Here is a 25,707-nt window from a genome sequence, read left to right on the forward strand (position 1 = left end):
AAGCATGTGTGAATGCTTGTGGAGCTGATTGTGGTACAGTCAAGCCCAGCCAGAGTGTGGGTATAAGGATATATATATATATATATATATATATATATATATATATATATATCCACATTTGCCTATAGAAAGGATTATAATTCCTTTCCTTTCCTTTCTTTCTGGTTCACAAAGAGTTAACCAGCCTAGCCATAGAGGCTTCCAGCTGCCTGGACCTGGAAGAAAGCAATAGCAATAAAATTTCACTTAATTCTGCACTGCTAGAAAGCTGGTATTAATTGTCCAATCCAGTGGGTTTTAAACACAGAGTAAACAAGAAAAGTTTTAGAACTTTTGAGAAGTTATATTCAACAATCCAGTATAGTTAGGGTGAGAAAAGGCCAGAAACAACCAGTCTTCAAAACTGCCTTTATATCCAATGATGTATCCCACTTCAAATCATTCCAGGGTAGGCTGGCTCCTGGCACCAACACACAGTTATATTTCCCCACAATCCCATAGCCCCACACTCCTGTTATTCATGTAGATATTAATTGCTCAGTTGAAGGCCATGACAGGCAGAGGAAGTAAAAGTCATACCTGCTATATTAACCCTCCTACTCTCTCAGTTTGGAAGTCATGGCCTAAGCCACGGATACCTCCTGCTCGCCACTCTCCCCTGCCATGCATCTTCCCCTATTAGGACAGACAATGGCTATCTGGGTGTAGGCTACACACTGAAGAAAAGATATGATCCCCACCTGCCATTTGAATCCACCACCAACTTCTTTTCAGTGTAAAAAGACCCAAGCTTCTGATACCTCATCTTCCAACAGCTCTCTGTTGCCATAACTCATCTATACATAGATGGATAGTGTATTCTTATGTACAGGCCATACCACACAGAAGAGAAAAGATGGAACAAATGTCATGCTAACTACCAAAAATCTAGCCTCCATCTCTACTGAGATTTCCTGCTGAACCAAAGGTCATGTTGGGTACAAGGAATATAGACTAAAAAAAAAAAAAAAAAAAAAAAAAAAAAAACCCAGAAGACTAACGAGGAAAGAAAAGCAAGGAACAAATCACTATCCAACAACAACAAACTAAGAAATCTGCTCCTAGAATGATATTCATCCTAAATCCAGAGATGCAAGTGTAAGAACATAATCAACAACAGCCATGATAATACAGGGCATAACCAGAGTCCAGGTATCTTACTACACCAATCCATAAATATTCCAATATTGCTAAAGCATAAAAATGATCATAAATCCAACTTTATGAAAATGATAAATATCTTTAAAGGGAAAATAAATGGACGAAATGGAATGGATGAAACTAACAAAAAAAAAATCCTGATTATGGTAGCCTAGACCTAAAATGATAGCATAATATGTACTCACTTATAAGTCGGTGTTAGCTGTAAAATAAATTATAATCATGCTAAAATCCAAAGACCCAGGAGCTAAGTAAAAAGAAGGGCTAGTCTACTACACCAATCCCTGACTATTTCAACACAGCTAAATCATAACAAAAATGATCATAGGTCCTGAACAACTTGGAATACCAGGGGAACCTCCATTCTGCATCCACCTCTCACACTACCTTCATCAGTAATGCAGGTCCTGAGCCATATAGGTAAGCTTCCCTTTACAGTTCCATCTTCACTGCTTGCTGAGCCCTCTGTTCTAAGCCAAGCTGTAATGACAAGCTGGTATTTCAGGGAGACCTCCATTCAGCTGCCACCTCTCCCCTCACCTTCACCAGACCTCCAGATCATTAACCACACAGATAAGCTTCCCTTTTCCCACCAATCATGCCTTCTCTCTGAATCATTTGGGCTACACCAAGTTGCCTAAACAGTCTGTTATCCCAGGGGACCTCCATTCTCCTGTCACCATTCCTCCTACCTTCATCAGACATGTGACATCTGAACCATACAGGTTACCTTTACTTCACATACCCATCATTCCTGAAATCTGAGCCCTCTGGGCTAAGCCAAGTGCTCTTGATCAGCTTGCTAGCCCAGGTGGAACATTATTTCTTCACCACCTGCCCTCCACTTTCATCAGACTCCTGAGGAATACATGTAAGCTTCCTTTAGAACACTCATCATTCCTGATCTCTGAGCCCTCTGGTCCAAGCCAAGCTCCAATGAGGGGCCTGCTGGCCCAGGAGGACTTTCATTTTTCTGCCACATTAAAGGCAGCTCTCTGGCTACATTCATCAAGTCCTGCAGCTCCTGTACTGTATAGACCTGCAGATTCAGAACCACACAACCAAATGATATCCATCAGTGGCCTATCACATCGGGACCATTGATGTTCACCCCCTCCTAATACATACTACAACAAGAAAATCCAGGACAAAAACCAGACAGATGACGACTGGACTTTTCAAGAACATAGTCAACAAAAGCAAGGGCAATATGCCACCGCCAAAGCACAGATACCCCAAGAACGCAAGCCCTGTGTATCATAACACAACTGTAACACAAGAAAATGACATTAAATATAATATTATAAAGATGATAGAGGTCATAAAAGAGAAAATTAATAGATCCCTTAAAGAAATAGAGGAACATATAATCAAATGGATAGAGCTCTTTAAAGACAAAACAAACAAGTTGCTTAAAATATATACAACTAAACAAGTGCAGAAACTTATTTGAAGAGCTGTGCAAGACCTGAAAGTGAAAATAAAAGAAATAAAGAAAATACAAACTGAGGAAATACTGGAAATGGAAAACCTAGGAAAGGAAACAGAAACAGAAGACACAAGCGTAATCAAGAGAACGCAAGAGATGGAAGTGAGGATCTCAGATGTAGAATATAAAATAAATGAAATTGATATATCAGTCATAGAAAATGTTAAATCTAAAAGTTTGATGGATTAAAAACATCCAGCAAATCTGGGATACCATGAAAATAAAAAAACCTAACTAAGAGTAATAAGGATAGAAGATGAAGAGTGCCAGATCCAAGGTTCAGAAAATATTTTCAACAAAAAAATAGAAAAAACTTTTCTGAACCTAAACAGTGAGATGCTAATAACAAAAAAGAAGTTTACAGAACACCAATTAGACTGGTCCAGAAAAGTATATCCCCCTGGCACATAATAATCAAAACACACAATCTACCAAACAAAGAAAGAATATTAAATGCAACAAGGGAAAATGCCAGGTAATATACAAAGGCAGACCTATCAGAATTACACCTGACTTCTCAACAGAGACACTAAAAGCTAGAAGGGCCTCAACAGATATTTTGCAACCTCTAAAGAACCACATATGCCAATCTAGACTACTATATCCAGAAAATCTCTTAATCACCATAGGTGGAGCAAACAAGACATAGCAAGTCAAATCAAAATTTAAACAATATCTATCTACAAATCCAGTATCCAAATAAACAAAATCAGAAATCAAACAGTGAACATAACATCAGTCAGTGAGGAAACTCTAAATAATATTAGGTCTTACTTAAAGCCTATACTCAAAAAAATTGGAAAATCTTAGTGAAAAGGATGAATTTTTTAGACAGATACTACTCAACAAAGTTAAATCAAGATGAGGCATACTATTTAAACAACCCTATAGCCCCTAAAGAAATAGACGTCATCAAATATCTCCCACCTCACCCCCCCCAAAAAAAAAAAACCAAAGCCCAGGACCATGTGGTGTTACTGTAGAATTCTACCCAAATTTGAAAGAATAGCTAATACAAATACTCCTCAAACTATTCCACAAAACAGAAACAGAAGGAAAATTGCAAAAATCATTTTATGAGACCACAGTCACTCTGATACCTAAACCACAGAAAGATGCAACAAAGAAAGAGGACTTCAGACTGATGTCTCTTATTATATTAATTCAGGAATACTCAATAAAATACTCTCAAACCAAATCCTGGAACACATTAAACACATTATACACCAAGGTTAAGTAGGTTTCATTCCTTGGATGGAATGCAGGGATGGTTTAAGATATGAAAATCCATCAACCTAATCCACCATATAAAAACTGAAAGAAAAAAAATCACATAATTGTCTCATTAGATGCTGAAAAAGCCTTTGATAAAATCCAACACCCCTTTATGTTGAAGGTATTAGAGAAAGCAGGCATAAAGGAAACATACCTAAACATAATCAAAAGAATATATAGCAATTCAATGGCCAAATCAAATTCAATGGAGAGAAATTTAAAGCTATTACACTAAATTAAGGGACAACACAAGACTTCCAACTCTCTCCCTACCTACTCTAGGACTTGAAGTTCTAGCTAAAGCAATACAAAAACTAAAGGAGATCAAGGAGATATAAACTGGAAAGGAAGAAGTCAAAGTATCACTATTTGCAGATGATATGATAGTATATATAAGTAATCCCAAACTTTTATTTGATCATTCAGAATAATCAAATGAATTTATTTCTTTTTTTTCTGTAAATTATCTTCCTTTATTTATTAGATATTTTCTTTATTTACATTTCATATGTAATCTCCTTTCCTAGTTTCCCCTCCAAAACCCACCTATCCCCTCCCCGCTGCCCCTGCTCACCAACCCACCCACTCTTGCTTCCTGGTACTAGCATTCCCCTACATTGAAGCATCCAGCATTCACAGGCCCAAGGGCCTCTCCTCCCATGGATGACCAGCAAGGCCATCCTCAGTTACAAATGTAGCTGAAGTCATGGGTCCCTCCATGATTACTCCTTGGTTGATGGTTTAGTCCCCAGGAGCTCTGGGGGTACTGGTTGGTTAATACTGTTGTTTCTTCTAGGGGATTACAAACCCCTTTATCTCCTTGGATCCTTTCTCTAGCTCCTCCACTGGGAACCCTGTGCTCAGTCCAGTGGTTGGCTGAGAGGATCCACATCTGTATTTGTCAAGCAACAGCAGAGCATTTCAGGAGCCAGCTATATCAGGCTCCTGTCAGCAAGCACTTAGTACTTAAAGTCAAGCCAGAGCAATTAGATAACAAAAGGAGGTCAAAGAGATTCAAACTGGAAAGGAAGAAGTCAAAATATTACTATTTGCAGATGATATGATAGTATACTTAAGTAACACCCCCCCCTCATACCACAAACTTTCTACCAGGATCTCCTACAGGTGATAAACAGCTTCAGTAAAGAGTCGAGATACAAAATTAATGCAAAAAATCACTAGCTTTCCTTCACACAAATAATAAATGGGCCAAGAAATAAATTACAAAAACAACACCCTTTCCAATAACCATGAATAATATAAAATATCCTGGAGGAACTCTATGGAGCAAGTGAAAGATCTGCATGACAAAAACTTAAGGTCCTTGAAGGAAAGAGTGAAGGAGATATTAGGAGATGGAAGGATCACCCATACGCATGGATAAGTAGAACTAATATCGTGAAAATTTACATTTTCCTGAAAGCAATCTACAGACTCATTGCAAACCTCATCAAAAATCCAATACAATTTTGAAAAAAACCTTGAAAGAGAAATTCTCACCTTTATATATTAAAACAAAACAAAACAACAATAACAACAACAAGAAAACAAAACAATCCTGAACAATTAAAATGACTTCTGTAAAAATCACCTTCCCTGTACTCAAGCTGTGCTATATTGCAATAGTTTTTTTAAATCAATGAAACAGACATTTTGATCAATGGAATCTAATCAAAGACTCATAAATAAACCTACACACCTATGAACACTTGATTTTTGATGAAAAACCAAAATCAATGGAAAATTAAAACATCTTCAACACATGGTGCTATTCTAACTGGTGTCTACATGTAGAAGAATGAAAATAGATCTATTTTTATCACTCTGTATAAAACTTGAATCCAACTGGGTGAAGGATATCAACTTAATACCAGATACCTTAAATGTCATAGATTAGAAAGCAGGAAAAACCCATGAATGCATTGGTTCAGGAGACAATTTTGTGAATGGAATACCAATGGCTCAGCTCTAAGACCAACAATAAATGAATGGGACCTCTCAACACTTCCAGCATCTGTAAAGCAAAAGACACTGTGAGTAGGACAAAACATCAGCCTAAAGATTGGGAAAGGATCTTAAATAAGCCTTCATCTGACAGAGGACTAATATCCAAAATTTACAAAGAACTTAAGATGGTAGACACCAAAAACCCAAATCTTCAATAACAACATAAATAATGGAAAGCCAACTTTCACGTGGAAACTGAATAACACTCTTCTCAATGATACCTTGGTCAAGGATGGAATAAAGAAAGAAATTGAAGACTTTTTAGAGTTTAATGAAAATGAAGCCACAACATACCCAAACTTATGGGACACAATGAAAGCATTTCTCAGAGGGAAACTCATAGCTCTGAGTGCCTCCAAGAAGAAACTAGAGAGAGCACACTCTAGCAGCTTGACAACACATCTAAAAGCTCTAGAAAAAAAGGAAGCAAATTCACCCAAGAGGAGTAGATGGCAGGAAATAAACAAACTCAGGGGTGAAATCAACCAAGTGGAAACAAGAAGAACTATCCAAAGAATTAACCAAACGAGGAGTTGGTTCTTTGAGAAAATCAACAAGATAGAAAAATCCTTAGCTAGACTCACTAGAGGGCACAGGGACAAAATCCTAATTAACAAAATCAGAAATGAAAAGGGAGACATAACAACAGATCCTGAAGAAATCCAAAACACCATCAGATCCTTCTACAAAAGGCTATACTCAACAAAACTGGAAAACCTGGATGAAATGTACAAGTTTCTGGACAGATACCAGGTACCAAAGATAAATCAGGATCAAGTTAACAATCTAAACAGTCCCATATCCCCTAGAGAAATAGAAGCATTTATTAATAGTCTCCCAGCCAAAAAAAGCCCAGGACCAGACGGGTTTAGTGCAGATTTCTATCAGACCTTCAAAGAAGATCTAATTCCAGTTCTGCACAAACTATTTCACAAAATAGAAGTAGAAGGTACTCTACCCAACTAATTCCATGAAGCCACAATTACTCTGATACCTAAACCACAGAAAGATCCAACAAAGATAGAGAACTTCAGACCAATTTCTCTTATGAATATCGATGCAAAAATACTCAATAAAATTCTCGCTAACTGAATCCAAGAACACATCAAAACAATCATCCATCCTGAACAAGTAGGTTTCATCCCAGGGATGCAGGGATGGTTCAATATACGAAAATCCATCAATGTAATCCATTATATAAAGAAACTCAAAGACAAAAACCACATGGTCATCTCGTTAGATGCAAAAAAAGCATTTGACAAGATTCAACACCCATTCATGATAAAAGTCTTGGAAAGATCAAGAATTCAAGGCCCATACCTAAACATGATAAAAGCAATCTACAGCAAACCAGTAGCCAACATCAAAGTAAATGGAGAGAAGCTGGAAGCAATCCCACTAAAATCAGGGACTAGACAAGGCTGCCAACTTTCTCCCTACCTCTTCAACATAGTACTTGAAGTATTAGCCAGAGCATTTCAACAACAAAAGGAGATCAAGGGGATACAAATTGGAAAAGAGGAAGTCAAAATATCACTTTTTGCAGATGATATGATAGTATATATAAGTGACCCTAAAAATTCCACCAGAGAACTCCTAAACCTGATAAACAGCTTCGGTGAAGTAGCTGGATATAAAATTCACTCAAACAAGTCAATGGCCTTTCTCTACACAAAGAATAAACAGGCTGAGAAAGAAATTAGGGAAACAATACCGTTCTCAATAGTCACAAATAATATAAAATATCTCGGTGTGACTCTAACTAAGGAAGTGAAAGATCTGTATGATAAAAACTTCAAGTCTCTGAAGAAAGAAATTAAAGAAGATCTCAGAAGATGGAAAGATCTCCCATGCTCATGGATTGGCAGGATCAACATTGTAAAAATGGCTTTCTTGCCAAAAGCAATCTACAGATTCAATGCAATCCCCATCAATATTCCAACTCAATTCTTCAATGAATTAGAAAGAGCAATCTGAGGATTTTCATACATTTGTAGTAGTATGAAATAAATTAGATCGAGGGTTCTTTTTAGTTTGTTTTTGTAAACCATGTAATGAGTCACTACCTAAGATTGTGTAGTATAAGTTAAATGTAATTGCATTCTACGAGTCAGTATGAGTGTTTCTTATGAATAATTATAATAAAATAAAGTTCTAAAAAGAAAAAAAAAAGAGCAATCTGCAAATTCATCTGGAATAACAAAAAACCTAGGATAGCAAAAAGTCTTCTCAAGGATAAAAGAACCTCTGGTGGAATCACCATGCCTGACCTAAAGCTTTACTACAGAGCAATTGTGATAAAAACTGCATGGTACTGGTATACTGACAGACAAGTAGACCAATGGAATAGAATTGAAGACCCAGAAATGAACCCACACACCTATGGTCACTTCATATTCGACAAGGGAGCTAAAACCATCCAGTGGAAGAAAGACACCATTTTCAACAATTGGTGCTGGCACAACTGGTTGTTATCATGTAGAAGATTGCGAATCGATCCATACTTATCTCCTTGTACTAAGGTCAAATCTAAGTGGATCAAGGAACTTCACATAAAACCAGAGACACTGAAAATTATAGAGGAGAAAGTGGGGGAAAGCCTTGAAGATATGGGTACAGGGGGAAAATTCCTGAATAGAACAGCAATGGCTTGTGCTGTAAGATTGAGAATTGACAAATGGGACCTCATAAAACTCCAAAGCTTCTGCAAGGCAAAAGACACCGTCAATAAGACAAAAAGACCACCAACAGATTGGGAAAGGATCTTTACCTATCCTAAATCAGATAGGGGACTAATATCCAACATATATAAAGAACTCAAGAAGGTGGACTTCAGAAAATCAAATAACCCCATTAAAAATGGGGCTCAGAACTGAACAAAGAATTCTCACCTGAGGAATATCGAATGGCAGAGAAGCACCTGAAAAAAATGTTCAACATCCTTAATCATCAGGGAAATGCAAATCAAAACAACCCTGAGATTCCACCTCACACCAGTCAGAATGGCTAAGATGAAAAATTCAGGTGACAGCAGATGCTGGCGAGGATGTTGAGAAAGAGGAACACTCCTCCATTGTTGGTGGGATTGCAGGCTTGTACAACCACTCTGGAAATCAGTCTGGCGGTTCCTCAGAAAATTGGACATAGTACTACTGGAGGATCCCGCAATACCTCTCCTGGGCATATATCCAGAAGATGTCCCAACCAGTAAGAATGACACATGCTCCACTATGTTCATAGCAGCCTTATTTATAATAGCCAGAAGCTGGAAAGAACCCAGATGCCCCTCAACCGAGAAATGAATATAGAAAATGTGGTACATTTACACAATGGAGTACTACTTAGCTATTAAAAAGAATGAGTTTATGAAATTCCTAGCCAAATGGATGGACCTGGAGGGTATCATCCTGAGTGAGGTAACACATTCACAAAGGAACTCACACAATATGTACTCACTGATAAGTGGATATTAGCCCAAAACCTAGGATACAAGATATAAGCTACAATTTGCTAAACATATGAAACTCAAGAAGAATGAAGACTGAAGTGTGGACACTATGCCCTTCCTTAGAATTGGGAACAAAACACCCATGGAAGGAGTTACAGAGACAAAGTTTGGAGCTGAGACGAAAGGATGGACCATCTAGAGACTGCCATATCCAGGGATCCATCCCATAATCAGCTTCCAAACGCTGAAACCATTGCATACACTAGCAAGATTTTATCGAAAGGACCCAGATGTAGCTGTCTCTTGTGAGACTAGGCCAGGGCCTAGCAAACACAGAAGTGAATGCTCACAGTCAGCTATTGGATGGATCACTGGGCTCCCAATGGAGGAGCTAGAGAAAGTACCCAAGTTGCTAAAGGGATCTGCAACCCTATAGGTGGAACAACATTATGAACTAACCAGTACCCTGGAGCTCTTGACTCTAGCTGCATATGTATCAAAAGATGGCCTAGTCGGCCATCACTAGAAAGAGAGGCCCATTGGACACGCAAACTGTATATGCCCCAGTACAGGGGAATGCCAGGGCCAAAAAATGGGAATGGGTGTGTAGGGAAGTGGGGGGGGGAGGGTATGAGGGACTTTTGGGATAGCATTGGAAATGTAATTGAGTAAAATATGTAATAAAAATATTTTTAAAAATGGAGTAAAGAACTAAATAGTGAATTCTCAACAGAGGAATTGTAAATGGATGAGAAGTACTCAATGAAATGTTCAAAGTCCTTAGTCATGGAAATGAATATCAAAACTACACTGAGGTTCCATCTTACACCTATTAGAATGGCTAAGATAAAAAAAAATCTGCAAGAAATAGCACATGTTTTCAAGTATGTGGATAAAGGTCAATATATCTTCATTGCTGGTGGGAATGTAAATTTGGACCACTATCAAAATCTTAGAAAACTGGGAATAGTACTGTCTCGAGACCCAGCTATACCATTTCTGGGCAAATACCTAAAATATGCTAAAGCATCTCACAAAGACATTTGCTATGTTCATAGTAGCTTTATTCATTAAAGCCCGAAACTGCAAACTACTTAAATGACCCTATGATGAATAATGGATAAAGAAAATGTGATGCCTCTACAGAACAGAAAAATTCACAGCTATGAAAAACAAGGACATCATGAATTTTGCAGGTCTTCCATTCAGAAAATTGTCTCTAATGCATTCAAGAATATTTCCCAAATTCATGATGGCTTGCACATGAAGCATCCCATGTGCAAGCACCATTCCCTAACACTATGAATGATACTCAGTTATGCTTGCACATAGGCTGTGTTTTCCTGTGAGAGGTTCCAATCATGCAGTTGATTCAGACAGATAGGGCAAAACATTGGATGGAGCTTAGGGTCTCTTATGAAAGAAGAGAAAGAACGTTTGTGTGCCTCAGAGGGAAGAGAAACTCTACAGGAAGACCAACAGAGTCAACTAACCTGGACCCTTGGTGCTCTCAGATTCTGAACCACCAAATAAAGTACACACATAGGCTGGGCCTAGGCATCTTTGCACTGTCTACCAGATGTGCATCTTGCTCTTTATGTGAGTCCTGAACAACTGGAGTGGAGGCTATCCAAAAATCTGTTGCCTGTATATGAGATAAGTTCTACTGGCAGAGTTATCTTGGCTGACTTCCGTGGAAGAGGAAGCATCTAGCCTAGCAGAGACTGAAGAGCTAGGATTGGTGGGGGGTACCCATGATGAACCTACCTGCTGAGGGACAAACAGAGGGTGGATCTGTTAAATATTGTGGGAGGTGGCCAGGAGGGGGGCAGTTAGCAGGATGTAAAATGAATGAGTAAAAAGTAAAATAATTTTTCTTAAAAAACCAACTGTATATTTGATTTGAGGTGATCTAATTACTAGGGGACTTCTTTCTGTCTGCTGTACTTAAAGGAAATGTAGCTTACTGAGTAATTTCAACTTTAAAAATCTAGCAAATGATCATAAAATCAACTATATGAAAATGTAAAGGTCCTTAAGGAGGAAATGAATAGATAAAATGGAATGGAAAACAATTTTTAAAAAAAATTATTCTGATTGAGGTAACACAGACATAGAAAGAAAAACATAATATGTAATCACTCACAAGTAGATTTTAGCTGTAAAATAATTTATATTCATGCTACAATCAAAAGACTCAATTAGGCTAAGTAGGAAGAAGGGCACAAGGGGCAAGACATGAATTTTTGTGGGTTGTGGAAATGGAATAGATATGAGAGAAACTGGTGGGGTTGGGGGCAGATGTGAGTATGGGAACATAAAGGTTCAGGTGACAGTAGATAAAGGGATATTGGTAGAAAGACCGGAATTGGGAGGGGCATTTTTGGAATAAGTTAGAAATTTATCAAATGAAATGCCCAGGAAACAGAGAGGTGGACCCTAGCCAAGATTAATATCAAGGGGGCATATGGAACCTAAAGTGGCTATCACATATATGATGTATGTAAGATTTTATGATTCAATGATGTCATTGAAAAAGGAAACAAGAACTTTGTTTAAATTTACCAATTAAAATATACTATAATATATTTTAATAATATGTTCTCTGTAAGGGCAGGAACTTATTCCATGAACAACTTTCTGGCCCTTGAATTATATTAATATTAAGTTTTATATAATAACTTTCAATAAAGATTGACACAACAGGTATTAATTATTTTATCTTGTGTTGTTAAGAAGTTCAAATTCAGTGACTCAAGGCAATGAACATGGGGACACATATCCTCATTGTCTAGGTGGCCCAGTTCCTGTCCTTGAACATGGTTTGGTCTCCCGAGGTTAATCTCCTATATCATCTGCCTTCCCATCACTGGACCCTGTTTTCTCAGTAACTCTGTCCTCATAACTCTGACAATTCAGACTACTTCTTGCCTGGAGTTTAATGATTAAAAAAGCATATACTGCACTGCATTCACTGCACTATACTACTTGACCACAACTATACAATCTTCATTTAAAATATGAAAATAACAAAAGTAAAGTATGGCAAAACCATAAAGAAAATGAAATGTCTGGACAGCAAAATAAAAATACAAAACAGAGTGAACCTGTAGCAAGAACCAAATGATGTTGGAAAGTCAAGATATATGGTAACTTAGACATTCAATTTACAAGGTATACAGAGGATTTGAGCATTTTATGAAAAAAATTACAAATATAGAAATGGATATAATTATATTTCTTAGTTAGAAATTAGGGGACAATGGTCAAAAACAGGGAAGAAAATAAATAATATGGAGTGTGGGCATATTATTGAAAAAATATTTTCTCACATCTTCCTAGTTTGATAAAATAGAAGTATAAATCTAACATTATGTCTCTGACCACTGGAGCAGGTAAGAGAGCCATCTTGTATCCTGGGTTCTTAGAGACCAGTCTGCACAGGTGACCACATGGACTGCAGAAGCAACACAGCTTCTGGGACTGGCCATCTGAGTACCAGACATCTTTCTGTGGACCTTCCCTGAAAGAGGAGAGCTTGCCTGCAGAGACTAATCTGAGCACTGCGACTCAGGAAAGAGCTGGACTCCCAGGACTGCTGATAGAAGCTAACAGAATCAGAGGAGGAACAGGCTCCAGGCAGAGACAACTATAACAACTAACATAAGAGATTACCAGATAAAGAAAGGCAAACACGAATCTTATCAACAGAAACCAAGAACAATCACCATCATCAGAAACAAGCATGCCCACTAGTCCTGGATACCACAAAACACCCGAAAAGCAGGATTCGGTTTCAAAATTATATCTCATGATGCTGGTAGAGGACCTTAAGAAGGACATTAATAACTCACTTAAAGAAATACAGGAGAACACTGCTAAACAGGTAGAAGTCCTTTAAAGGAAACACAAAAATCACTTAAAGAATTAGAGGAAAAACAAAACAAAATAGGTAATGGAATTGAAATAAACCATCCAAGACCTAAAAAGGGAAGTAGAAACAATAAAGAAAACCCAAAGGGAGACAACTATGGAGATAGAAACCCTAGGAAAGAAATCAGGAAACATAGATGTGAGCATCAGCAACAGAATACAAGAGATGGAAGAGAGAATCTCAGGTGCAGAAGATTCCATACAGAACATCAGCAAAACAATCAAAGAAAAAGCAAACTGCAAAAAGGTCCTAACTCAAAACATCCAGGAAATCCAGGACACAATGAGAAGACCAAACCTACGGATAATAGTAGAGGAGAATTATTTTCAACTTAAAGGGCCTGCAAATATCTTCAACAAAATTATAGAAGAAAATTTCCCAAACCTAAAGAAAGAGATGCCCAATAGCTGACTGTGAGCAGCAAACACATAATTGGATGCTCACAGTCAGCTATTGGATGGATCACAGGGCCCCCAATGGAGGAGCTAGAGAAAGTATCCAAGGAGCTAAAGAGATCTGCAACCCTGTAGGTGGAACAACATTATGAACTAACCAGTACCCCGGAGCTCTTGACTCTAGCTGCATATGTATCAAAAGATGGCCTAGTCGGCCATCACTGGAAAGAGAGGCCCATTGGACACGCAAACTTTATATGCACCAGTACAGGGGAATGCCAGGGCCAAAAAATGGAAATGGGTGAATAGGGAAGTGGGGAGGGGGGAGGGTATGGGGGACTTTTGGGATAGCATTCTAAATGTAATTGAGGAAAATATGTAATAATAAAAAATATTTAAAAAGAAAAAGAAAAAGATGCCATGAACAAACAAGAAGCCTACAGAACTACCAATAGACTGGACCAGAAAAGAAATTCCTCCAGATACATAATAATCAGAACAACAAATGCAGTAAATAAAGACAGAATACTAAAAGCAGTAAGGGGGAAAGGTCAAGTAACATATAAAGGGAAGCCTATCAGAATTACACCAGACTTCTCACCAGAGACTATGAAAGCCAGAATATCCTGGACAGATGTTATGCAGACCCTAAGAGAATAAAAATGCCAGCCCACGCTACTATACCCAGAAAAACTCTCAATTACCATAATGGGAAACCAAAGTATTCCATGATAAAACCGAATTCACACAATATCTTTCCACAAATCCAGCCCTTCAAAGGATAATAAAGGAAAAACACCAACACAAGAATGGAAATTATGCCCTAGAAAAAGCAAGAAAGTAATCCTTCAACAAACCTAAAAGAAGACAGCCACAAGAACATGATCCCAAATTTAACAACAAAAATAACAGGAAGCAACAATTCCTTTTTTAAAAAATTTCTCTTAACATTAATGGACTCAATACCCCAATAAAAAGACATAGACTAATAGACTTGCTACACAAATAGGACCAACATTTTGCTGATTACAGGAAACCCACTTCAGGGACAAAGACAGACACTACCTCAGAGTTAACGGCTGGAAAACAATTTTCCAAGCAAATGGTCCAAAGAAACAAGCTGGAGTAGCCATTCTAATATCGAATAAAATTGACTTCTAACCCTAAGTTATCAAAAAAGAAAAGGAGTGGCACTTCATACTCTTCAAAGGTAAAATCTTCCAAGAGGAACTCTCAATTCTGAATATCTATGCTCCAAATGCAAGGGCAGCCACATTCATTAAAGAAACTTTAGTAAAGCTCAAAGCACACATTACACCTCACACAATAATAGTGGGAGACTTCAACACCTCACTGTCACCAATAGACAGATCTTAGAAACAGAAATTAATCTGAGACACATGGGCACTAACAGAAGTTATGAATCAAATGGATTTAACAGATATCTACAAAACATTTTATTCTAAAACAAAAGGATATACCTTCTTCTCAGCATCTCATGGTAACTCCTCCAAAATTGACCATATAATCAGTCACAAAACAGGCCTCAACAGGTACAAAAATATTGAAAATATCCCATGCATTCTATCAGATCACCATGGACTAACAACGTAACTAATAGAAAGCCAACGTTCACGTGGAAACTGAACAAAGTTAAATATCTCAGTTTATTAGGGAGATATCTGCTTTGTAGGGAATGCTAATGTGCTCCCTTGGGCTGAAACAAAGGATGCCCTAGAGTATGAGTGGTAGTGAAAGACAATATACTTTTGTTCTCCAGTGCCACATGTTCCCAGAACAGCCTCTAACTCCTAGTGAGTATCCAACAAATATCTTCCTGTGTATGATTTGTCCAGTGTGGTATCTTCCAATGTTATTGAAATCCATTTTAAGTTAGTAATCTATGGAATAGAAACCAAGTTCCCCATGAGAATGATATTTTCAAGAAAATCTGTTTGTATATAAGGATCAAGAGCACAGGAAAAAAAAAATCATCGACCCTGTCCTCATTTCACATCAAAGCTCATGGAATTTATCAAAGTTTCTGAGAGGAGTTACTACTAATCTCATGGCCTCAGTCAGACAGCTTCAGTGCAAAGTACAGTTCTAAACATTGCAATTAATGTTGTTTATGCTTCTGATTCTTTTTCTGCATTTGTATCAGTGTGAAAAGACCATTAACCTGAGATGTTGGTTTATGATATAGGAGTACTTCTTATAGTATCTTGATCATGGAGAGGGTCATAACATTAAAATGTAATTTCTCAATTGGTTTTCTGAGTAATAATGCCTTCAACTGACATTGGATTATCTTCACAGAAACATAGAGCTAGGTACAGTTTATTAGCTCTGTCTAGCTCTAGATATGGATGGGGATCTGGATATAATTATCTCTTGCTGAAGTAGCTTGTAATTGATTTGAAAAATATCTAGGAACAGAAATTCAAATGAATTAGTATCTCCTCTGGCTCATTGTTTAAGAGTTAAGCATTATTACTAACAAAAATGAATTTATGAAATTCTTAGACAAATGGATGGATCTGGACAATATCATCCTAAGTGAGGTAACCGAATCACAAAAGAACACACATGATATACACTCACCGATAAGTGGATATTAGCCCACAAGCTCAGAATATCAAAGATACAATTTGCAAAACAGATGAAAATCAAGAAGAAAGAAGATCAAAGTGTGGAATGATTTGATCCTTCTGAGAAGGGGGAAACAAAATGACAATGGAAGGATTACAGAGACAAAGTTCAGAGCAGAGACTGAAGGTATGACCATCCAGAGACTGCCCCACCTGGGGTTCCATCCCATAAATAACCACCAAACCCAGGCATTATTGCAGATGCTAGCAAGATTTTGCAGACAGGACCCTGACATAGCACTCTCTTGTGAGGCTCTGCCAGTGCCTGGCAAATACAGAAGTGGATGCTCACAGTCATCCATTGGACAGAGCACATGGTCCACAATGAAGGAACTAGAGAATGTACCCAAGGAGCTAAAGGGGTTTGCAGCCCATAGGAGGAGGAATAATATGAAATAAACAGTGCCCCCAGAGCTTCCCTGGACTAAACCACTGATCAAAGAAAACACGTGGTGGGAATCATGGCTCCAGCTGCATATGTAGCAGAATATGGCCTGGCCAGTCATCAATGAGAGGAGCGGCCCTTGATCCTCTGAAGGTTCTATGCCCCAGTATAGAGAAATGCGAGGCCCAGGAAGCAGAAGTGGGTGGGTTGGGGAGCTGGGGGAGGTGGGAAGGGATAGGGAATTTTTGGAGGGGAAACTAGGAAAGGAAACTAAGAAAAACGATTTGAAAAAGGAAACTAGGATAAACCATTTGAAATATAAATAAAGAAAATATCTAATAAAAAAGTGTTAAGTATTCTAATGATTGACTGTTAACATCTTACACAGAGCCACATCATAATGGTGTGTGATGGAACAATATTGCTCATCTCATAGTGGCAGTAAACACTGAGTGGCAAGAATGGATGTGGGCTAAATGTTCCATTCAAAAGCATGTACCTTTTACCTTCTACCCTCTTAGATCTTACATTTTACATACTCAAACATCATTCAAAATGGTGCAATTATCTGTTAAAAAGGTCTTAACCCATAAAGGTTTTGAAATATTTGAAACTCAAACCATATTTGTGCTAAACAACTTCCCAGGACTGAAGCAAATTTCTAAAATAATTCAACCAATAGAAGCAGAAGTTATGCTACATAACACATTTCTAGAATTTTAAATTTACTGTCAGTCCTGTTTGCATTGGGGCCTAGAGGAATACAGATACTTGTGGCAGAGAGAATCAGTCAAGGAAAGCATGGCAGGAACATTGTGCATAAAAAGAACACAGTGGTGACACACAATCTTCTTCACTGAGATATTGCTTCTCATTCTTTACATGTTTATTTATATAGTCCTTGTTCAGGTAAGATATAGAATGAACAAGTTGTATTTAAATATTTAGGGAAATAGTGATAAGTATAAGCTTGTGTGTGTGTGTGTGTGTGTGTGTATGTGTGTGTGTGTGTGCATGAGATAGAGAGAAAGAAAGAAACAGAGACAGAGAGACAAGGATTAAAGAAGCAAAAAGAAATCATGAATTTTGAAAAAAAGAGAAGGAAATTATGTAATTATTAGTTTCAGAAACTATAAAAACAAAAAGCTTTAGGAAGTGCTAAAATAATTGTCAGGACTTATCTCTTTCTGTAGTCTCAGGATCTATAGACTCAGGACCATTGGAAGTGTAATGAGGATACATTAAAACTAAGAATCCTATAAGAATAGATGGCATATCAACTCAAGCAAAAAGGAACCTGAGGCTGCTAAGCTCAAATCTGAAGTTATGGAGTCAGTCAGGGAATCTTCCTCAATGACAAATAGAAAAAGCAAACAACAAAGAAAGAAAGAAAGAAAGAAAGAAAGAAAGAAAGAAAGAAAGAAAGAAAGGAAGGAAGGAAGGAAGGAAGGAAGGAAGGAAGGAAAGAGAGAGAGAGAGAAGGGAGGGATGGAGGCACAGAGAGGGAGGGAGGGAGGGAAGGATGGAGGGAGGGAGGGAGAAGGAGAGGGAGAGAGAGGAAGGAAGGAAGGAAGGAAGGAAGGAAGGAAGGAAGGAAGGAAGGAAGGAAGGAAGGAAGGAAAGGAAAGAATAGGTAGTGTTCCTTCTGTTTCTATTTTTGGAGTATTTTAGAAAGTGTTGGTATTAGGTCTTCTTTGAAGGTCTGACAGTAATCTGCACTAAAACCATCTAGTTCTCATTTTGGTGCAAAAGGAAAAAAATTCCAACTCAACTCTTGAAAAACCAGAAAGAGTAATTCTGAAATTCATCTGAAATAACAGAAAACTCGGGATAGCAAAAACTATTCTCAACAATAAGAGAACTCCTGGGAAAATCAACATCCCTGACATCAAGGTGTACTGCAGAGCAATAGTGATAAAAAACAGCATGGGTGGGGACAGGAACAGAAAGGTAGACGAATGGAATAAAATGAAGGCCCAGAATTAAACACACACACCTATGGTCACTTAATCTTTGATGAAGACACCAAAACCATCCACTGGAAAAAGAAACAGCATATTCAACAAATTCTTCTAGCTAAGTGGCAATCCACATGTAGCAGAATATAAATTGATCTATACTTATCTCACTGTACAAAATTCAAGTCCAAGTTGATCAAGGACTTCAATTTAAAACAAAATAAACTTTTATTGTTAAGACTAATTTTCACTATCCTGGTTTTTTTGTTATGCCAAATTAATTTGAGAATTGCTCTTTCTAACTCTATGAAGAATTGAATTGGAATTTTAATGGTGATTGCATTGAATCTGTAGACAGTTTTCCACAAAATGGCCATTTTTACTGTATTAATCCTGCCACTTCATGAACATGGGAGATGTTTCCATCTTCTGAGATCTTCTTCAATTTCTTTCTTCAGAGACTTGAAGTTCTTGTCATACAGATCTTTCACTTACTTGGTTAAAGCCATACCAAGGTATTTTTATACTATTTATGACTATTGTGAAGGGTGTCTTTCCCTGTTTTCTTTCTCATCCTGTTTATCCTTTGTGTAGAGGAAGGCTACTAATTGGTTTGAACTAATTTTATATACAGCCACTTCCTTTCCAATTGGTATCTCTTTGACGTCACTTTGTTGTCTGGTGAGGGCTTTCAGTACTATATTGAACAGATAGGGAGAGAGTGGGCAGCTTTGTCTAGTCCCTTATTTTAGTGGTATTGTTTTAAGTTTCTCGCCATTTAGTTTGAGGTTGGCTACTGGCTTGTTCTATATTGCTTTTACCGTGTTTAGGTGTGGGCTTGAATTCCTTATCTTTCCAAGACTTTTAACATAAAGGGATGTTGAATTTTCTCAAATGATTTTTCAGCATCTAATGAAATGATCATGTAGTTTTTTTTTCCTTTGAGTTTGTTTATGTAGTTGATTATGGTAATGGATTTCTGTATATTGAACCATGCCTGCACTCATGGGATGAAGCCTATTTGGTTGTGGTGAATGATCATTTTGATGTGTTCTTGGATTCGGCTTGGGAGAATTTTATTGAGTATTTTTGCATTGATATGCATAAGGGAAATAGGTCTGACGTTCTCTTTCTTTGTTGGGTCTTTGTGTGGTTTAGGTATAAGGATAATTGTGGCTTCATAGAACAAATAGGGTAATGTTCCTTCTGTTTCTATTCTGTCGAAGTTTGAAGAGTATTGGTATTAGGTGTTTTTTGAAGGTCTGATAGAAATCTGCACTAAAACAATTTGGTCCTGGGATTTTTTTTGGGCGTGTGGGGGTGGGAGACTTTTAATTACTGTGTGTATTTTATTATGGGTTATGGGACTGTGTAGATGGTTTATCTGATCCTGATTTAACTTTGGCACCTGGTATCCATCTAGAAAATTGTCCATTTCATCCAGATTTTCCAGTTTTGTTGAGTATAGGCTTTTGGGATGATTTTTTGAATTTACTCAGTTTCCGTTGTTGTGTCGCCCTTTTCATTTCTGATTTAATTAATTTGGATACTATTACTGTGCACTCTAGTCTGTCTGGCTAAAGGTTCATCTATTTTGTAGATTTTCATAAAGAACTAGATCTTGGTTTTGTTGATTCTTTGTATAATTCTTTTTGTTTCTATTTGGTTGATTTCAGCCCTGAGTTTGATTGTTTCCTCCAGTCTACTCCTCTTGAGTAAATTTGCTTCCTTTTGTTCTAGAGCTTTCAGTGGTGCTGTTAAGCTGCTATTGTATAGCTCTCTCCAGTTTCTTTTGGAGGCACTTAAAACTATGAAGTTTCCTCTTACCACTGTTTTCATTGTGTCCCATAAGTTTTGGTATGATGTGCCTTCATTGACATTAAATTGTAGAAAGCCTTTAACATCTTTCTTTATTTCATTCATGACCAAGTTATCACTGAGTAGAGTGTTGATCAGGTTCCACATCTATGTGGGCTTTCTATTGTTTTTGTTGCTATTGAAGATCAGCTTTAGTCTGTGGTTATCACATGTGGTAATCAGATGGTATTATTTCAATCTTCTTGTATCTGTTGAGGCCCGTTCTGTGACCAATTATATGATCAATCTAGTAGAATATATATATATTGTTTTAGGATCAAACGTTCTATAAATATTTGTTAAATCCATTTAGTTTATAACTTCTGTAAGTTTCACTTTGTCTCTGATTAGTTTGTTTCCATGACCCATTGGTGAAAGTAGGGTGTTGAAGTCTCCCACTATTATTATGTAAGATGCAATGTGTCCTTTGAGTTTTAGTGAAGTTATTTTTATGAATGTTGGTGCCCTTGCATTTATACCATAGATGTTCAGAATTGAGAGTTCATTTTGGTGGATTTGTCCTTTGAGGAGTATGATGTGTCCTTCCTTATCTTTTTTTGGTAACCTTTGATTAAAAGTCAGTCAAAGGACACTGTTAATAGGACAAAATGGCAACAAACAGATTGGAAAAAGATCTTTACCAATCCTAAACCCAATAGAGGGCTAATATCCAATATGTACAAAGAACTCAAGAAGGTGGACTCCAGAGAATCAAATACCCCTAATAAAAATGGAGTAGAGAGCTAAACAAAGAATTGTTTAGTATTGAAATGCTGAGAAGCACCTAAAGAAATGTTCAATATCCTTAGTCATAAGGGAAATGAAAATTCCCTGAGAATCCACTTCACACCAATCAAAATGGCTAAGATCAACAACTCAGGTAACAGCAGATGCTGACAAGGATGTGGAGAAAGAGGCACACTCCTCCATTTCTGGTAGGATTGCAAGCTGGTACAACCACTCTGGAAATCATTTTGGCAGTTCCTCAAAATATTGAACATAGTACTACCTGAGCACCCAGCTATACCACTCCTGGGCATGTACCCAAAATATTCTCCACAATATAACAAGGATGCATTCTTCACTAAGTTCATAGAAGCCTTATTTACAATAGCTAGAAGGCAGAAAGAACCCAGATGTTGTTCAACAGAGGAATGGATCCAGAAAATAAGGTAAATTTACACAATGGATTACTACTCAGTTATTAAAACAATGACTTCATGAAATTCTTAAGTAAATGGATAAAACTAGAAATTATCATCCTGAGTGAGGTAGCCCAATCACAAAAGACCACACATGGTATTCACTCACTGATAACTGGATATTATCCCAAAGGCTCAAAATACCCAAAATACAATTCATAGACCACATGAAGCTCAAGAAGAAGTGTGAGTGCTTCAGTCCTTCTTAGAAAGGGGAAGAAAATGCCCATATTAGCAAAATCAGAGACAAAGTATGTAGCAGAGACTGAAGCAAAGGTCATCCAATGAATTCTTCACCTGGAGATCCATCCCATATGAAGTCACCAAACCCAGACACTATTGTAGATGCCAAGAAGTGCTTGCTGACAGTAGCCTGATATAGCTGTCTCTATAGAGGGGCTCTGCCAGAGCCTGAGAAATACAGAGGCGAATGTTCACAGCCAACCATTGGAATGGGGTCCCCAATAGAGAAGTTAGAGAAAAAACTGAAGGAGCTGAAGTGGTTTGCAACTCATAGGAAGACCCACAATATCAACCAACCAGAGTTCCCAGGGACTAAACTATCAACCAAGGAATACACATGGTCCCATGGCTCCAGCCACATATGTAGCAGAGGATGGCCTTGTCTGGCACCAATGGAAGGAGAGACCCTTGCTACTATGAAGGCTTAGGCCCCAGTAAGGGAATTCGAGGGCAGGAAAGTGGGAAAGGGTGCGTGGATTGGGGAACACCAACATAGAAGCAGGGGGAAGGTATAGAACAGGGGGTTTCTGGTGGGGGATGACTGAGAAATGGGATAACATTTGAAACATAAATAAAGAAAATATCTAATAAAAATCTGACTGTATCTGTGAACAATAAAGAACACATTCTTCTGGTAATTATCACAGAGAGTAGGCCACATGCATGCACATTTTATTATCTTTTGTATAGCAGCTTTATTAATTTCATTTTCTTTCAAACAAAATAAAACTTAACAACAACAACAAAAAACAGATAAACTGAATCTCATCAAAGAGAAAGTAGGAAAGAGCCTCAAATAGGTAAGTACCAGAGAACAATTTCTGAACAGAACATCAATGGCTCAGGCTCTAAGATGAAATATTGACAAATGAGATCTCACAAAAATTTAAAAGCTTCTGTAAGGCAAAAGGCACTTTCAATAGGACAAAAAAGGCAACCTAGATTGGGAAGAATCTTAACCAACCCTACATCTGATAAAAGATTGGAAATATTGGGAAAAATCTTTACCAACACTACATGTGATAAAAGGCTTATATCCAGAATATACAAAGAACTCAAGAAGATAGACTGCAGATAATAAAATAATGCTATTGAAAAATGAGGTACAGAGCTAAACAAAAAATTCTTAACTGAGGAATCTAAAATGGCCAAGAGGAACCTAAAGAAATGTTCATCATCTTTACTTTCTGGGTAATGAAAATCAAAATGACACTGAGATTCCACCTCACAACAGTCAGAATGGCTAAAATGAAAATTCAGGTGACAACAGAAGAATGGTTACAGAAAATGTGGTACATTTACAAAATGGAGTACTACTCAGCTATTAAAAACAATGACTTCCTGAAATTCACAGGTAAATGGATGGAACTAAAGAACATCATCCTGAATGAGATATCTCAATCATAAAAGACCACACATGGTATGTACTCACTGATAAGTGGATATTAGGCAAAAAGCTCAGAATACACACAATAAAACTCACAGACCATGTGTAGCTAAAAAAGAAGGAAGACCTAGGTATTGATGCATCAGTTCTTCTTAGAAGGGGAAAAAAAATAATCAGGGGAGATAGATAGAGGGAGGGAGGGAGGGAAGGAGGGAGGGAGGGGGAGGAGGAGGAGGAGGAAGAGGAGGAGGAGGAAGAGGAGGAGGAGGGAAAAAAGTGACAGGATCGGGTATAAGAGTAGAAATACAGAGGGTCAGGAAAACGAAAGCATATGTGTAGCAGCAGCAAATGGAGAACTGGGTGTAGCCACTTGAAAGTACCAGATTCCAGGAATGTAAGAGGCTCTCAAGACCCAGTAGGAATGGCATAAGCTGAAATACCCAACAAAGGTGAGAACCTGTAGAGACCATATCCAGAGGTTAGGCACATCCACCAGTTGAGGGATTGCCACCCACCCATCTCAAAAATATTAACACAAAATTGTCCCTGTCCTGCAGAGATAAAGAATGGAGCAGAGACTAAAAGGAAAGCCATCCAGAGACTACCCTACCTAGTGATCCATCCCATCTGCAGACATCAAACCTAGACACTACTGCTAATGCCAAGAAGTGCTTGCTGACAGGAGCCTGTTATAACTGTCCCCTGAGAGGCTCTGTCAGAGACTATCCAATATGTATGTGGATGCTCACAAACATTGGACTGAGCACAGGGACCCACAACAGAGGAGTTAGGGGAAGGACTGATGAAGCTGGAGTGGTTTGCAATAGGAAGTGGTTATAGTGGTTCCTATAGGAAGAACAGCAATTTCAACAAACCAGAGCTCCCCAATCCCAGAGCTCCCAAGGACTAAACCACCATCCAAAGAATACACATGGAGGGACACATGGCTCTAACTGCTTATACAGCAGAGGATTGCCTTATCTGGTATCAGTGGGAGGGGAGCCTCTTGGCCTTATGGAGGCTTGATCTGCCAGTGTAGGGGAATGCAAGGGTGGTGAGATGGGAGTGGGTGGGTGGGTTTGTTTGGGAGCACCCTCATACAAGCAGGGAGGGAGTTGTATAGGGGCTTACAAAGGGGAATCTTGGAAGAGGGATAATATTTGAAAGGTAAATAAATAAAATAATCAATAAATAAAAGGAAGGAAAAGAAAAAGAAAAACCTAAGAACATACTGGCACCATGCAGATTATTATTAGTCCTGTTTGAAACAAATAGAAGGAACTAAAGCTCACTGGAGGGGGTCATGAAGAACAGGGATATGTGGAAAATATTATGGATGAATCATTTCTACTCTATGTATCAAAGCTATAAGCTCACATTCCAGTTCAGGCAGTGCTCAGAATTCTGGCTCTATTATATGAGACAATGTGACAGTTCAGGTAATTAACTGGAATCCTTTGCTTTCAATGGTAAGGGTAGCTCTGAGGCAGGGAGATTATTCTGTTTTTGGGGCATGCTCACCTTTAAGTCCCAGAAGCAGGATCAACAGCAGGACACTATGAGGAATGTGGGTCCAGGCATCTAGGAGAAGCATGGTTGGTGTTAAGAACCCTGTTGGGACCAGAATCAGTTCTCATGAGATCTCAGGTTCTTACACGTAGAGAAAGGAAGTATTGTGACTTGTTCTGCATAAAGATCACTTCAATGTTATGTGAAAACAGGAACCATACTGCTTATTTTGAAATAGCTAAACAGTGTTGCATGCAGCTTCAGGGAAGGAGTTCTGATTTACCATTTGTTTTCAGAGGGACTCAGATATGCATAACATAATCCTTTCTCTTTCTTTTGACCCTGAGCTTGTGCCATGTTGTCTCAAGTGTCTTGTCTTGGTAACACACCAGTTAGAATCCAGTACAAAAGAATGTTTCCCAAACACGTAAGATCCTAGATGTTGTTGATTTGTGTCATATTCTTTTTCAGTGACACATAAAGTTCTAAGTTTGGCTCATAATATTTGTAAGATCAGCCCAATGCTGGAATAAACCAGTGGTTCTCTGGGAATGATCCCTTGGATATCCTTTACTGATATCAATAAATGTAGTCCAAGAGAAACTTAGGAGTCTTTTTGCCTACACAAGCACAGTAAATTATGTTATAATTAGTATCAATTGCCAACTTCTCACAGAAGAAGGAAGCCACAAGAGACATCAGTGAGAAATTGTTGAAGTCTGACTATATCTTAGCCCATCTGTAAGGGATTATCTCTAGTTAACTGA

The 25,707-nt window shown here is 38.0% G+C and overlaps 1 protein-coding gene across 4 annotated transcripts in view; it reads right to left on the reverse strand.

Annotated features, from left to right (window-relative positions):
* Sirpb1b (signal-regulatory protein beta 1B) overlaps nt 1-25,142 on the reverse strand; it is a 79,314-nt gene extending 54,172 nt beyond the window's left edge. For 2 of the 4 annotated variants that reach the window (NM_001173460.1, XM_006530083.1), the window contains exon 1: nt 24,953-25,140. In NM_001173460.1, coding sequence (NP_001166931.1) covers nt 24,953-25,025 — 73 coding nt within the window. In that variant the 5' untranslated portion in view covers nt 25,026-25,140. Of the gene's footprint in view, nt 1-24,952 lie in introns of all 4 variants that reach the window. The other 2 variants (XM_017319689.1, XM_006530085.2) reach the window with 2 other exon arrangements.
* Between the last annotated feature and the right edge of the window lie 565 nt (nt 25,143-25,707).

The sequence above is a fragment of the Mus musculus genome, chromosome 3 (assembly GCF_000001635.26).
Source record: "Mus musculus strain C57BL/6J chromosome 3, GRCm38.p6 C57BL/6J".
Classification (NCBI taxonomy): Eukaryota; Metazoa; Chordata; class Mammalia; order Rodentia; family Muridae; genus Mus; species Mus musculus.